Source organism: Chelonia mydas, chromosome 16, assembly GCF_015237465.2.
Source record: "Chelonia mydas isolate rCheMyd1 chromosome 16, rCheMyd1.pri.v2, whole genome shotgun sequence".
In the NCBI taxonomy this organism is placed as follows: domain Eukaryota; kingdom Metazoa; phylum Chordata; order Testudines; family Cheloniidae; genus Chelonia; species Chelonia mydas.
The window spans coordinates 860,117-876,546 of NC_057857.1; the positions used below are offsets into that span (position 1 = coordinate 860,117).

General features: G+C 43.7%; 1 protein-coding gene across 7 annotated transcripts in view; it reads left to right on the plus strand.

Moving 5' to 3' along the window:
* PNPLA7 (patatin like phospholipase domain containing 7) overlaps positions 1–16,430 on the plus strand; it is a 398,841-nt gene that overhangs the window by 172,111 nt on the left and 210,300 nt on the right. For all 7 annotated transcript variants that reach the window (XM_043530657.1, XM_043530661.1, XM_043530656.1 and 4 more), the window contains one exon: positions 12,012–12,125. In XM_043530657.1, coding sequence (XP_043386592.1) covers positions 12,012–12,125 — 114 coding nt within the window. The remainder of the gene's footprint in view (positions 1–12,011; positions 12,126–16,430) is intronic.

A 16,430-nucleotide genomic window follows, 5' to 3' on the forward strand; every position in this document is an offset into this window, starting at 1 on the left:
TAAGTGTTAAAAAATGTGCTTGACAACAGTGCTATAGTAAAAAGAAAAGGAGTACTTGTGGCACCTTAGAGACAAACCAATTTATTTGAGCATAAGCTTTCGTGAGCTACAGCTCACTTCATCGGATGCATCACGAAAGCTCATGAAAGCTTATGCTCAAATAAATTGGTTAGTCTCTAAGGTGCCACAAATCCTCCTTTTCTTTTTGCGAATACAGACTAACAGGGCTGCTACTCTGAAACCTGTCACTGTAACGAGAGTGATCGCTTAAGGTGAGCTATTACCAGCAGGAGAGCGAGGAGGGGGAACCTTTTGTAGTGATAATCAAGGTGGGCCATTTCCAGCAGTTGACAAGAACGTCTGAGGAACATTGGAGGGTGTGGAGGGGCATAAACATGGGGGAATAGTTTTACTTTGTGTAATGACCCATCCACTCCCAGTCTCTATTCAAGCCTAAGTTAATTGTATCCAGTTTGCAAATTAATTCCAATTCAGCAGTCTCTCCTTGGAGTCTGTTTTTGAAGTTTTTTTGTTGAAGAATTGCAACTTTTAGGTCTGCAATCGAGTGACCAAAGAGACTGAAGTGTTCTCCGACTGGTTTTTGAAAGTTATAAAGTTGAACGTTAGTGCTATAGTAGCTATTGCTTCGTGCCTTGGAGAACAAATGGATGTTTTTTAATGTGAAAATGTGTAAAATTTTTGCCACTTAACTTCATGTGACTTTGTATCCCTATTTTCCCCCCTCCCCTCATGAAAAGTCAGGGCACTGAAAAATTCACATAGGCAGGTGAACACTTGAAAGGCCCTTTCAGTGCAGAGTTCGCACTTCTGAATGGAAGAGGTGATTGATGCTCAAAAGGCGGTCTGTGAGTTTGAGCAGAGTAATGTTCCTGAGGTCTTTTCCCGTTTCTGCCACTGACTTGCTTTGCAGTACAAGACTCTGATTTGCTATTGGCATAACATTTTACAAGCATTACTTAGCTGTGAAGTTGGTAAATATCATTATCCCCTTTTTACACAGCGGTATTTTAGGCTTAGGCAAAACTGAAGTAACTAGTTCAAGTTTGCACAGCAATTTAGCGTCAGAACTAGGATTAGAACAGGTGTCCTGATTCCCAGGCCTATGTCTGCTTAAGGGATCACTGAGTTTTAATAAAGGCCCAGACTTGTGCTGGTGTTTGTACCTGGGGGACACTTACGTGTGCAGGTGTAATGACTTGCAGACAGAGTTGCTGGCACATGGGTTCATTCTCCAAATTTCGCAGTATGGTTGAGATGCTGGGACATTGGTAAAGTAAAAACTGCCTACACTGGTGAGAAGAAGTATTGTGTGGTGGCTGAAAAGGGCCATTTTTGGTATGGACCTGGGGAATGTTATTTTAATAGGCCTGTGATTTGTTTCACACAAGTTTTTTGTGTTAATACATGGAAGGATTTTTATATTTTGTACCAGTTTTTTATAATGTAATTAAAATAAAAGCAAAGTTTAAAATTACAAAAGGATGCTTTAAAGGCAGAGCAAGCTTATTATGTAGTCTTAAACCCCGGTGGGCTATCCCATAGCAGGTAAGCTTGCACCCCCTGGTTTGTACTTTGAGCCTAGTATTAATGGTGGTTCAAATAATTACAACTACTATGGTCTTGTGAATGTGTTGCTGGGTAGTGAACTTAAAAAAGAAAGCACAGAAAGACAGGAGTAGAATACAAATATAATAAATGCTAATATAAGAAAGGAAAAACAAAAGCAGTGGAATGTAGGGCTGGTTTGACATGGGTGAGGCCTCATTTCTTGGGAGACAGGATTAGGGAGGTAAATGGATCAGCAGGCTGGAAATGGAATGTCTGTCTGAGCTAAGGTAAGATGGAATGCACAGAGGACCATTACAATGGATAAAATAAGCCTGGAAAGTAAGATGAGTTAAAGAGTAAGTGGTGCATGGCCAGTGTGTGCTGTGCAGGGATTGGTTCCTACAAAGTGACTAAGCCGATTCCCAGACGTGTGATGCAATGTATAGTAAATGCAATGTAATGTGTAAATGTATATAAAAGGAGAGGTTTGCTGTGTAACTTCAGATATGTGGCCTGCCCTATCCTCAACCCCTACACTTGAGTCCGATCAACTCAGCATAGCTTTGCTGTATGCCAAATAAAGGAACCTGAGTGATGAGACTGGAGTCAAACTAAATTCTTGGAGAACCTAGGAGAAGAGGTCTCAGGGGAGCCCCAACACAGTACTGCAAATAATCTCTCTCCTCTCATCTGGTGTAGACAGGCTAATATTTCAGACCCTTTTGAAGTCTGCTGTGGAGAGACTGCATTTCTGGGTTAAACCGGCTTAATCCACTCTCTGCTTCAGGTGCAAAAGAAATCGAAGAGAACGAGTGACAGTAGCGAATTTTACACTGGAAGACAATGTTCCATACTGTCTTTAGGTGCTGTTGCCATAGCAGTGCCCTCAAGCCTTCTAGTGCCAGCCATCCAAAACACTTGCCAAAATCTGTGTTTCTTGCTTATTGCTTCATCCATGTCATCCTGTTTTTTTTAATTGCTTTGCTGCATGCCCTTGCTTTAAAAGCCTTATACAGTGCAGCCCCTGCCTGTATGTCTGACATGGTCTCCTTTAGCATCCCTCTTCCCTTGGCTCCCCTCGGCTCCACTAGCAATCAGCATTGCTACCTCAACTTCTTTCACTGATATCTCCACACTTTCTTCCAGGGCCCATCCTCTCCAAACCTGTTTGCCAAGCCACCCCCAGATTGCTCCTAAAACCTTGTTCTGTTGTCCTGCTTATGCAATGTGAGGGTGGGAGTTGGTAATTGAATTTATTTTAAAGTTAAGGGATCAAGTAAAGCCATCAAGGTGTGTCTGTCCTTGCTGAGTTACGGCATGGCCTTAGGCCTGGACTACACTAAGGTAGACCCAGCTACATCACTGAGAGGTGTGAAAAATCCAGCCCACTGAGCGACTTAGTTAAGCAGACTTACCCCTGGTGTAGACAGCACTTCTTCCATTGACCTAGCTACCGCCTCTTGGGGGCTGGATTCCCTATGCTGATGGGAGAACCCCCCTTGTTGGCGGAGGCAGTTGGTACAATGATGTGCAGCTGCAGTTGTGCTGCTTTAGCATTTCAAGTGGAGAAAAGCCTTATTGTCACCCCTCCCTCCTCCCACTTTGGCTGCGTCCGCACTATCGAGCCTAGGTTGACATAACTACACCTGCATCGCCCCCTCGTGTCGACACGATGTAAGTTGATAGAAGGAGCTCTTTGGCCAATGTAATACTAACCCCTCCGCAAACGCTGACCGCACTGTTGGCAAAGCTGGGTCTGTGCTGGGGGTTTTGACTGCACAGCGATGTCACTAGGGAATGTTGGTTTTTTTGCAACCCTGATTGACATAGCTACACTGGTATAAGTTTTAAGTACAGTAGAACCCCGTTTAACCAAGCCTCCATTAACTGACTATCTGTATTAACCGAACCACCAGCCACCGGGGCAGACGGTCTGAGCTCCGCCACCCATTCTCCAGTTTATCCTGATTTTTGGTTATCTGATTTGGGCTCCAGTACCAGTTAGATTGGATAATCAGGGTTCTACTGTGTAGACCAGGCCTTTATCTCTTTGACCCTCCCTTGTGCCCTGCCAAATGCTCTTTGGACTATGTTTATACTTGTTTTGTGTGGCACCTGGCAGGTTTTGGGCACTCTGATAATGATGGTGCTCTAAAGGTATGTTGTGTAAAGAGATGCAGTAGCAAGCTGAATGGCAGCATCCAGTACTCTGGTCCATTTTATGTATTTATTTAGTGTTTTATGTGTGGTCTAGAGGGGAATATTTAAATCCTGCAGCTGCAATACGTTCTCCTGAGGAAGCACCCTTCTTAAACATGGTGCCAACTGGTCTCTGCTTCTCACTGACACTTCTGAGAGTTATATGAGTGGTGAAAAGGAGAATAAAAACATCACCTTGCTATATTGGTATTATCTCTCCTTTAGATCTCCTCCCTTTTTTTCTTTAAACAGGCTTCATCTTGCTTTTACTGAAGTGTCTGACAAAACTGTTGATTTCAGTGGAGTAGGGCTGAGCTTTTTGTCCTCTCCACTCTCCCTGTTGTTTTGTGCCATAGCAGACCATGTGTTCTGAGGCTGTTAGTGCATTGCTCAGTGTGTGAGGGAACTCTGCTGTTGTAAGCTCTCAGTGTTTGCATGCAAAGTCCCTATATAGACATTATTTACAGTAGTCCTCATTAATGGGGCTCAGGGGAGGGAGAAACCAATTCATATTAAAAGTTATTTAATTCAAGAAAACAAAAAACCAAGCCGCGTCCAAATGTTTCTATTGTAACTAATCCCATCATTCTCTTATCTGTTACTCGTGCTCATTGTTTTATCCAGTAGGTGGCAGTACTGTGTCTTAAACTAGATCTGTTCTTGCCTGTATAAAAGCCACTATTTTGTATAAACCAGAAATTGTTGGAGATTGGTATGTGAGACTGAAAGAATCTCAGGATGGAATGAGTGGCCATGAGGGAAGAGAGAGAGAACGTGGAAGATCTTGAAAAAATCCTGGATGGGAGGGGAACACATGGAAGACAAGAGAAATAGCAAAAGTGATTAAATAGCTGGAAGGATTGGTACATGAATACGAACACTGTTTAGCTGGCCTTGGATCAGTAATTAAGAAATGCAGTTTGGTAAGCTGGTACTGCTCAATTTAAACAAATCTGATCTGTTGGATAAATGGTTACCACATACATGCTGGCCCTGCACGGTATATAGGATAGCATTGTGTGGGTTTAAAATACGTATTAAATCCTGCATGAAAAGCAATGAATTGTCCTACATAGAAACTGCCTTTCAAAACCCATTACATCTGCTGCTTATTTTGGCTACAGTCCAGTGACGCACTTATGCTTGTGCTTAAAGCTTAGTTCTGTTTACTTCAGTGGGGCTATTCATAGGCTTGAAGGTAAGTGGTTCTTACAGGCTTTGCTGGATCAGGGCTATTGTTACAAAAAAGAGAATTCAGACCAATTGAGCCAAATTATAGATACGACACTTGCCAAATTTTATTTTAGAAATGTGACAGTTGGAGGCCTGTCAGTGGAAAAGTGTCAAGAATGGATTCCTTCATCTTTATTTTACACTCACGTAAACAGGGCAAAACAGATGTTTTTTCTTTCAAAAGACTGGAGTAAGAGCTTCTGTGCCAGGTGTGATCATGAAGTGAATTTATCACCATTTAGCAGGTGAACTGCCAAGTGAAAAACATGGTTTTGTGGCCTTTTTTTGCTGCTTCACGATGCATAAAGGAGGTCTTAAAGGTGTCTCCCCCTCATCACCCTCCTGCCCCAAAAGTGGATTCAATTAAATTAAACAAGTAAATAAAATCACACTTCCAAATGTCTATTGGTGTTTTATACGGGACACTTAGGTCCCTTTAAAAAAAAATCTGTTTTTTCCTGAACTCTGGAGCCAACTGGAGATATAATATATGTTATGATATAACTGGCAACAGAGAGAGGAAAGGTTTCAGAGTAGCAGCCGTGTTAGCCTGTATTCGCAAAAAGAAAAGGAGGACTTGTGATACCTTAGAGACTAACAAATTTATTTGAGCATAAGCTTTCATGAGCTACAGCTCACTTCATCGGATGCATTCAGTAGAAAATTCAGTGAGGAGATTTATATACACACAGAACATGAAAAAATGGGTGTTTTTCATGCACACTGTAAGGAGAGTGATCACTTAAGATGAGCTATTACCAGCGGGGGCGGGGGACCTTTTGTAGTGATAATCAAGATGGGCCATTTCCAGCAGTTAACAGGTACTCCTTTTCTTTTAGAGAGAGGAAAGAGACATTTTATTCAGACTGTTTTGTCTTTGTCTTTTGTTTGCACACACTGAACTCTGACAAGTGACAAATGGTTGGGAGAGAAGGTTTGTTACTAAAGGTAACACTCTTGCTTCTGTATACTCTCTCTTAAGGGTTGAGTTTGGAGCTGGATGACAAGTCCAACAAAACTGCCAGCACCAGTAGTAGACACCAGCCTTATATTTGATATTTAGGCAAGAAACAAGAAGTCGTCACATCCATTTTTGTGGGGGTAACAGGGACTCTTACGTCTTTATAAAATCATAAAGAATCAAAGAGAACTACTTTTTTCTTTTGCTGGTAATTTTTTTTTTACAAACTTACCCAAATTGCACTATTTTATGACAAACCATTGGCATCTGAAGGCAAAGGCAAGTTGTAGTTAAACATCTATGCCTTTTTAAGTGCACACTTTAACATCACAGCTAGTGTTTAACTCCCTCTGTACCAGCTGAACTAAAATTTGTATGGCCCTACTGATAAAGGGTTACAAGCAAAGCTACATCAGTCTCTTGCACACTTTCTGGGACCCAGACGTTACTTAGACATTTCAGTTTTCATTCTCATGTAGACACACTGGGAATGTCTACACTGCAATTAAATCCCTGTAGCTGACTTGGGCTCTTGGGACTCAGACTCAAGGGCTGTTTAATTGCAGCATATATATTTGGGCACGGGTTGGAGCCCAGGCTCTGGAATCCCATGAGGGGGAGGGTCCCAGAGCTCGGGCACCATCCCAAATCCAAACATCTACACCACATTTAAATAGCCCTTTAGCCTAAGCCTGAGTCAGCTGGCATGGGCCAGCCATGGGGTTTTAATTGCAGTGTAGACGTACTCAGTATGTCCATATGCATATAGAATATCAGGGAGAGGGTCAGTAAAAACAAAGCACATCTTAGGAAAATTCCTTTTTTCCAATTTTCTCTAATTGTTTTAATTTTATCTGTGTTTTCAAAAAAATAAAATAGAATGTAGGAAATTGCATACAAAATAGTAAGTTTAGCACACACAGTAATGCACATGCTGTCCAGGAAATGGGAATGGTAAGGATGAAAACACAGCCTTAGCTCTTATCCCTTAATCACATGCATTATGATACAGTCTTTAATTATACAATCACATTTTTAAATAATACAGTGTAATAAAAAACATTCTGCAACTTTAGATACACGTGTAGGATGGTGCACATGTGTATTGGCAATTTTTGTGTATTTGGACTATTGTGGACTTAATGAAACTTTGACATATTACCATAGATTTTTTGGTAGTGATATGTAACAAGCTATTGTATAAATATTCCTGTAGTTACAGGCATATTTGTGGGTTTTTTTGTTTTTTTTAAATCTATCTGATGAGATCAGTTAATTCTGTTAGAAGAATTTAGTGGAATCTTCAACATTGGAACACATTATGAATAACATAATGATAGATAAAACCCTGTTGTTCTGTTTGTGTTCCTTTTGCTATGGGAAAATAGACCAAGATGGAAAGGGACGTGCCTTTTTATTGTAGGTGTCTGTTAGTTGCTCACCCCTGAGCAATTCTTATTATACAATCCATAGTAATTACAGCTGCTACTATATTTGCTGTTTCTTTCCAAACAAATGCTGGGTGGATTTTAACCTCCGCAAACTGCTCCTGTTGCTGAAGCATACGGAACTAGGCACCAGGCCGTGTTACTAAGCAATGAAATGTCGTGGCGCACCCCTGGGCCCTGAATGACGGCATCTCGCACAGCAGGTTGTCTTATTAAGCATCTGATGGTTTTTCAACAGGGGATTCAATTTCTGGATTTTAACAAAACACAATGAAAACTGACCATTGTTAATTATTTGCTAAGTAGCAGAATGGACAGGAATCCAAACGACTTTAATGAAAAGCTGCACTTTGCAGGCCAGCACCCAGAAAGTAACCTGTTGGAGTCCCCATATGAAATATAGTGTCCTGGCTTCCATTTTCAACTCTCAATCATTCTGTTCTCTGTAAACATTCATCTTAACCTAACATAATAAAGAGGGGGCATGTGCATGTACCTTGATTGTAGTTATACGGTCATGTGCCCTGTATCAAATGTGTGTCCTAAGTGTGTATCTAAAACTGTCTGAAAACAGTAACGAAGTCTGGGGCACACATGGACGTGATTTAATGGCTTGCTCCCCATTACTTTCTTTAATCTTGTAGGAAGCTTTTGTTCTTTCGCAATGTTGTTGGTGCCCCATGCTCTGGGAAGAAGACTGAAGACTTAGCAGGAATAACTTGTGCACCTTGAGGATTTTTTATGGTTTTGTTGTTATATTAGGGGGCTTTGCAAATAAGAACTGTGGGTGTGACAAATGACAGAGCCTTGGCATGTTTCAGTGTATGATGGGCTGGTTCTCCCTGTCACGGATCCACAGCCCCAGCTTTTAAACAGTCTCTTGGAGGAATCCCTGTAGTGTGCCAGACCCACCATGGGCCCTATTCGTCCTTAAGGATGGGCCACATGACCTCCCCACCTCTGAGACTGAGCTCCTCTGAGCTCCATCACTCCTGTTTCTCGCTGTGAGCTCTGTCCAGTGAGGCCAGATGAGATAGGCTCTTAGACCTTGTCTACACTACAAAGTTTTGTCGTCAAAAGCTGCCTTTTGCCAACAAAACGGGAGGTGTACACACTATAAAGCTACTTTTGGTGGCAAAACAAAACCACCTCGATGAGAGACACAGAGCTTTTTGTGGCGAAGTTAAAGCGACAAAGTGTCAGTGTAGACACTGCTGTTAGTTTTGTCGACATAACTGGCTTCCACCAGTATCCCACAATGCCTGCCATGACCGCTCTGCTCACTGTTTTGATCTCTGCAGGCATGCGCCCCTCCCCTTTCAAAGCTTGGGGATGCTGCTCCTTTTTCGTGAACAAAGAGCAAATCATTCGCGTGGGATGCTCCTGTTCTGCCCTGCCCTGGGGGAGAGGGGGCTGCTGTGTTGCTTTGACATTCCTCAGCACAGGGAGAGCTCACAGAGCTGCTCAGGATGCTGCAGCCAAGGAGGCTGCGGGAGAGCTCAGAGGGAATCATAGAACCATAGGCAGGCAGGCAGACTGGGCTGCTTCAGGAGAGACTGCTGTGCTGAGCAGAGGGGGCTGACTTGAGGTGGTGGTGTCCCTGTCCCCCACCTCAGGATAGGTTGGTCAGCCTGCTCTTTCCCCTGCCCCAGACACACCACTCTCCTCTCCTCTCCCTCCCCCCACCCCACTTCAGTTGAAAAAGCAACTGACAATCTAGTAGGAAGCCCCTGGAACTATGGGGTTGAGAAACCTGCATCATGTGATGCTGTCCCAGCCCCACGAGACATTGCAAACCCTTCCCAACGCACCCGCGGCCAGTTGCACAGTGGGATCGCTACCCACAGTGCACTGCTCTCTGTGCCGATGCACTCTGCCGACACAAGGAGCTAGTGTGGACAGGCAACAGCAGCTTTAATTAAAGCGGCATAACTGTTGCCGACAAAACTTTGTCGTATAGGCAAGGCCTTAGTCAGAGACACTCTGCAGGGACTGATGCGCCGCAGCAGGGATTTGCACAGACACCAAGCAGCCTTTTCAAAACAGAATAGGATTTTAGTCACCCAGAACAAAGTATTGGAAGTGCTTAGGGTAGCAGAGAGAGGGTTAAGACCTAGTCCATCTGGCCTAGCCAAGCTGCTCTTGACTCCATTTCAGGCTCTGTCTCTCTGCGACTTTCAGTCCCAGGTGAGGGCAGCCAAGCCTTTTCCAAAAACCAACTCTTATCCCCTGTCCTGTCTGTTCTTTGTCTTCATGTAGCCACACTGAGTTCACACTACACACACACACACCCCCTCCCCGCAGGAGCTTCCTACTGTGAAGTGTTGATTGTTCAGTCATTAGGAGTTTTCATTGTCTCTCTGGATCTTCCACTGATATGGGTCAGCTTTGGCCAGTCCTTTAATGACCCATTATGTAGCCCCAGACTGCTAGGCAATGCACCAATCTCATGTCTCCTGCACTGCCCCAAGTGCAGACTTAACCCTTTAGCCCTCATTGGGTAACAATGTAAAGTACAGGGGGAAACTGAGTCATACATAGGATTAATATAAATATTACAGAAAATTCCTACTTATTCATCTTCTCTGACTGATAATATGATCACTCATCTAGTTATAAGCTTTTGCACTGATGAAAAAAGTGTAATTACCAAACTCTCTTCCTTTTTCACACTGTTCTTATATATGTGCAGTGTGTGGGTACTTGTCGAAGTTCAAAGGGAATTTTTCTCCTGTAACATTTTCAGCCTAACTTCCAGCTACTGTCGAGTTCAGTTCCATGAAGAACGGCAAACTACCTAGATGAGGAAATGCTCATTTATCAAAGATTCTGATTAACTGAATGGTTTTCCTGCAGCTGGATGTGGGTACAGTAAGTAAGGTATCAACACAAGACCACGCACTAGCATTGGGCAGCTTGTTCTACTTAAGTACATTTGTGACATTATGAGTGTAATATAATATCTCATTGAAAGATGACATAGGGCCAGAAAGAGTTATTTTAACTCACAGACTGACATGACCCATGGCTGAACTTTAAAGACTTGTTAGGAAGATATGTAAATGAATAGAGCTTTGAAATGCATGCCTGCATTGTTAGAAATAGAAGGGTAGATGTTGGCTCAGGTCTTGTGGTAGAAGCAAACAAGTCTTGTGTATTACTATGGCTTTGATTCAAAGATCAAAAAAGGAGTACTAACATTTAGGAAGACACTTGAATGAAATAGTATTATTGTCTATATGTCTCTTTGAAGGTTGTGGTAACCGGTATCTGAACTGTTTAATGGATAAATTACCCTGTGCTAATTGCCGTGATGGGAGAAGGAAAGTTAAGCCTACGGTTTTCTCAGGCCAAAAGGCTGCTGGAAATGTATAAAACCCCTGGGACACAATCCTTCTTCATCTCAGATCTGCTTTGGGTTTCAAGAAGGGGAAACACTAAGCCATAAGAATTGAGATCCCCAGTCACTGACTTGACTCACCCTGAACATGGACATTGGACTATAACCTAGGGACTATTTCTAAAAGAACTTTTGGCAACTACAAACTCACCATCTCTGCTATGTATCTGGACCTCAAGAAATTAAACTCAAGTCTGTATGTATATTGATCTTTCAACCAACCCTCTCTCTCTTTTCTTTTTTAATAAATTTTAGTTTAGTTAATAAGAATTGGTTATAAGCATGTATTTTGGATAAGATCTAAGTTAGCATTTGACCTGGGTATGTGGCTGATCCTTTGGGATTGGGAGAACCTTTTCTTTTATACATGAAATAAGATTTTCAGAATTTATCATCATATGTTTGACATGTGTGTCTGGATGGAGGCCTGAGGCTGGGTACTTTAAGGAAACTGCATTGTTTGGACATCTGAGTAACCAGTGAGATAATACAGGTTTCAGAGCAGCAGCCGTGTTAGTCTGTGTACGCAAAAAGAAAAGGAGGACTTGTGGCACCTTAGAGACTAACAAATGTATTTGAGCAGAAGCTTTCGTGAGCTACAGCTCACTTCATCGGATGCAACAGAGATAATACAGAAGCTGTTTTGGGCTGGCTTGGTAAATCTAAATATTGGAATATCCACCTGCGTTTGGGGTTTGTCTGCCCCATTTTGTTTGCAGTTCACCCTAATTGAGTGACCTCAGCTGGCTCCCACGGGCACCATCATTACAACATGTTATCAATAAATTAGGGGGGAAAAAGAAAAGGAGTACTTGTGGCACCTTAGAGACTAACCAGTTTATTTGAGCATGAGCTTTCGTGAGCTACAGCTCACTTCATCGGATGCATAGCATTAGGGGGGAAAAAAGACTAGAGATGGGTAAAGCTGATTCTAGTGATCAGGTGAATCATAGAATAACAGAGTTGGAAGGGACCTCTGGAGGCCATCTAGTCCAACCCCCTGCCCAGAGCAGGACCAATCCCAACTAAATCATCCCAGCCAGGGCTTTGTCAAGCCTGATCTTAAAAACTTCTAAGGAAGGGGATTCCACCACCTCCCTAGGTGGTTCTGTTCTGCTTTGTTGCATTTTTATTTGGGCAGTGCTAGGTCTAAGATTTACATTTGAAGTCTTAGCTGTATTTTTTCTCTCTCCTCTGGCAGGTGGAGGCATTAACCCATCAGCCTAGAGCCACAACAGTACATGCAGTCCGAGATTCTGAACTGGCCAAGCTACCAGAGGGAGCACTGACATCTATCAAACGCAAATTCCCACAGGTAAGAAAATTGGCACTCTTCTCTCTCCTGCCCGCTTCCAAGAGCCACAGCTTAGTTGTCTCCCTTATAAAGAAAAGAGTAATGTTCCATATGCAGATTTATTTCTTCAGTCTTGTTATCTGTAAGTAAGGTTTGTTGTGGGGGTACATCTGAGCCTAGGGTTGAATTCTCATCTGCTGTTCTGTGAAATACACATGTTGCTTAAACATGAGAATGAATTAATGTATCGCTCCCCAGGTGGAGCTGAGTAGAGGTGCTGATGACTGGAAAGCATAAATATTGTCTAAATAAGACGCACCTTGTTTCAGAAGGTAAACTAGCAAAGGGAGTTACTTGCATAACACAGGTTATTTTTAATGGGATATAAAGAAAATGAGGTCATGAATACTTGTAATTTCTGAACTGGTGACTATAATTAGTGATATAAGAGTGTTATCTACTCATTGGACAGTGCAAGATTGTTCCCTTTTGTTTAATTTCTAATGCTTTGTCCAGGCCCATGTTAAATGTCCCAAGCGAAAGTAGCTGCCTTCACTTCATTTGGGAGATGATTCCCCAGCTGAACAGATCTTACTGTCAGAGTATCTTTCCTGATTTAAACTCAAGCTGTCCTCATTTCACCTCGTTGCTCAGAGCAATACTTCTATACCACTCTTCCATTGTCCTTCCCTTGCCTTTGTATTTACAGATTTTGCTTTTCTCCTAGTTAAGTTCCTTTAACCTTTTCTTATAAGTCTTTTTCCAGCCCCCTGATCATTCTGTTGCTCAGCATTGAATTCCCTTCAATTTAATATCTGCCTGAAGCAGTGTCCAGAATTGAACACACTGTTCCAAGGGCAGGTTCATCAGACCTTCAAGCATTCCCTTGTGAAGCCATATTGTTCCTCTCATTGATTTCCCCGCTCCCCGAGACACACAAAGAAGTTGTATCTTTTGTCTTAATTATGGTGTTTTATAATTTTTCAGCCTTCCCTTCATATATTTTGGAATGTAATATTTTCTCCCATTGCATCATGCTCCAATTGGACATCCTTGAAATCTAATATCTTGGCCTTTCTTTAAATATAAAATTTCCTTTGATAGATAAGTATTGCAGAACAGTGGTGATGCATTAACTCAGGGGTGGCCAACCTGAGCCTGAGAAGGACCCAGAATTTACCAATGTACATTGCCAAAGAGCCATAGTAACATGTCAGCAGCCCCCCATCCACTCCCCAGCCCCTCCTGCCTCCCAGCAGCCCCCAACAATCAGTGCCTACTCCCCCGTCCCCCTGCAATCAGCTGTTTCACATGCGCAGGAGGCTCGTGGGGCGGGGGAAGGAGCAAAGGGCATGGCAGGCTCAGGGGAAGGGGCAGGGGCCTTGGGGCAGAGCAGGGGGTTGAGCAGTGAGCACCCCCTCCCCCAGCACATTGGAAAGTTGGCATCTATAACTCCAGCCCCGGAATCAGTGCCTAGGTAAGGAGCCACATATTAATCTCTGAAGAGCTGCATGCAGCTCCGGAGCCACAGGCTGGCCACCTCTGCATTAACTGCATGCTGTATGGGAGATTACAATGACTCTTCTTATGCCCTTATGTTGAACAGTACCTTACTCCCCCCACCCCCAACCCCCCCGCACTTCCTGCACCCATTGCTCCTCCGCTGCAGGGGGAGGGATTGTTGTACAGGGAGCTGCATCCAAACCTCCTCATACCCAGACCCTCCCATCGAGCCTCAACCTCTACCCCGCACACCCAGAACCACACTGACGAGCCCCACTCCCCCTGCACCTGGACCACCCCAACGAGCCACCCACAGCTAGATCCCCATCTACCAAGCCCCAAGCAGCTGCACCTGGATCCAACCCCATTGAGCCCCACTCCCCCAGCATCTGGACCCTCCACACCGAGACCCCCTGCTGAGGTCTATCCCCACCCACACTCAGACCCCCCCTGCTGAGCCACAACGATCTTCACCTGGACCACCCTGCAGAGTCCCATTACAGTTGTATCCAGATCCCCCCGCACCTGAATCTGAGCCACCCACACCCAGATTGCCCCACACAGAACCCTCTCAACCCACACCTGGATTCCCCCACACTAAGCCCCTCCACTCTTGGATCCTGCCTTGCTGAGCCTGTCTGCCCACACCTGGTGCACTGGCACAGAGGGGCAGGTCTTTGGGTTGTCTCTGGGGCAGGCCCGGTCCTTGTGCTGTGTCAGGGTTGGGTACAGCCTCACCGCTTAGTCCATGTCCCAGAGGGGGAGCTGCACAGTGATCTCCCATCTCTGTGCCACCAGTGGCCTGTGCTCCCCAATGCCAGGCTGGAGCCTCTACATTTATTTGACAAATAAAATTTGTAGAATTTTGCAGAATTTTAAAATACTGTGCGCAGAATTTTAATTTATTTGGCACAGAATGCCCTCAGGAGTAATATACCACTTTGACTGCTAAATTCTTTGAGCTACTGAAGACTGGAAGTCTTTGCTTTGTTACCTCCACCTCTGCCTCTGTGGCTTTTATGTTTGAGAATTTGATTCTGTTTTCTCCCTTCTCTGTACCTTAAAATGGCATGCCCTCATTTTGCGGGCACCATCTCTGTTAATGAGGAACAATTGTTGGGGTTCCCTTGAGTCCATCAATACTCTTACTTAGCCGACCTGGGCTGAATTTCTCCACTCCCCTGTAAGTCTGAGGAGTGGGAATCTAATGCTGGTATCCCTAAATGTGTTGTGTGCATAGTGCTAGGTCATCCCACCAGTTCCTTGTCGCCTTTTCTTTTGTACTATTAATATTGATTTATTTAAATTTCTCCCCTTCCTAATACTGGTGACTCCCTCCATCCAAAGCTCTGTATTTTTGTATCTGGCTATGTATTATTTTTTAAAATTGGACTGTATCACAAAGTAGCAAAAATGCTTAAAATATTTATAAGTTGTCCCTTCCCCAAAGCCAGTGAAAGTGTTTTATGAGATTATTCTCTGAATTTTAGAATGTGTGTTCCTGCATTTAGATCCCATGGAGATTGTTTTGTATTGGTATTATTGTTATGGGAGTATTTTATCAAGCTGCTCCAGCAAAGGTTCCAAAATTCTACTGCTTAAAATTCAACTTCTTGGTCTCTAAGTGGATGGCAAAAACTGGTGCTTATGTAGAAAGGTGTTTTTAGAATTCCTGTGCTTGGTTATTAGTAAGGTTAAGATTTTGTCACAGTTATTTTTAGTAAAAGTCATAGACAAATTGTGGGCAATAAACCAAATTTCATGGAAGCCTGCAACCTGTCCATGGGGGTAGGGGGAACTGACAGTCCAAGCCTCGCCGCTGGGACAGGGGGCAGCAGCTGACAGCTTCTCCAGTCCTGTTGCTGGAGGCGGTGGGGGCTGAAGCCTAAAAAGTCTCAGAGGTCCGTTAAAGTCACATGACCTCTGTGATGAAATTAGTTATTAGGCATTGGGGGCCACTGGATGTCTCTTGCATATTCTTTAAGCTTGTTCTTGTGTCATCCAGACATCTAAATTCAATATACCATGTTACCTGGGATACTTCTAGCATGTGGCTACTATTGTCGAAAAGGATGCCACTTGGGGATGATTAAAACCCACTGCCATTCAGCTAGCCACAGTGTATAGTAGGGATGTAAATATCGTTTTAAAAAGTTAACTGGTTAAATAATTAAAATCATATCGTTAACCGAGGTCACTCCGGCGGGCTGGTGCCAGGCGCCCAGGGTTGGGGTCCCGCCGGCTGAGAATATTTCAACTATAAACTTTTCCTGAGTGGATCAAGCCTTCCCGGGGGTTTCTGCCATGTGCAGTTATTTCAGTGATGTACTCCTATCTCAAGAAACTTCCCTCAAGCAATGTGTATACTGTTGTGTGCATTCATTACGCTTGGTATGGTGGCTATGTACAATAGGGCAGGAGAGGCCACTGGCCTTCCTGGATTCACTATACTGTGTATTCTCACAACCCGTTAAAATCAATTCTTTCTTACCATGGGAGGGGTGGGGTGTGGGGAGAAAGGAGAAAGCAAAACCTACAGCTGAATCCTAATCACCAGCTATGGCTCCCAGATAAGGCAGGCACAGTGGTGCTGGGAAGCTGACAGTTTTCTTCAAGACACAATAAATCACAAGCAATCAAAGTGGGGAGGGATAGCTCAGTGGTTTGAGCATTGGCCTGCTAAACCCAGGCTTGTGAGTTCAATCCTTGAGGGGGCTATTTAAGGATCTGGGGCAAAAATTGGGGACTGATCCTGCTTTGAGCAGGGGGCTAGACTAGATGACCTCCCTTCCAACCCTGATATTCTATGATTCTATGAAAGTC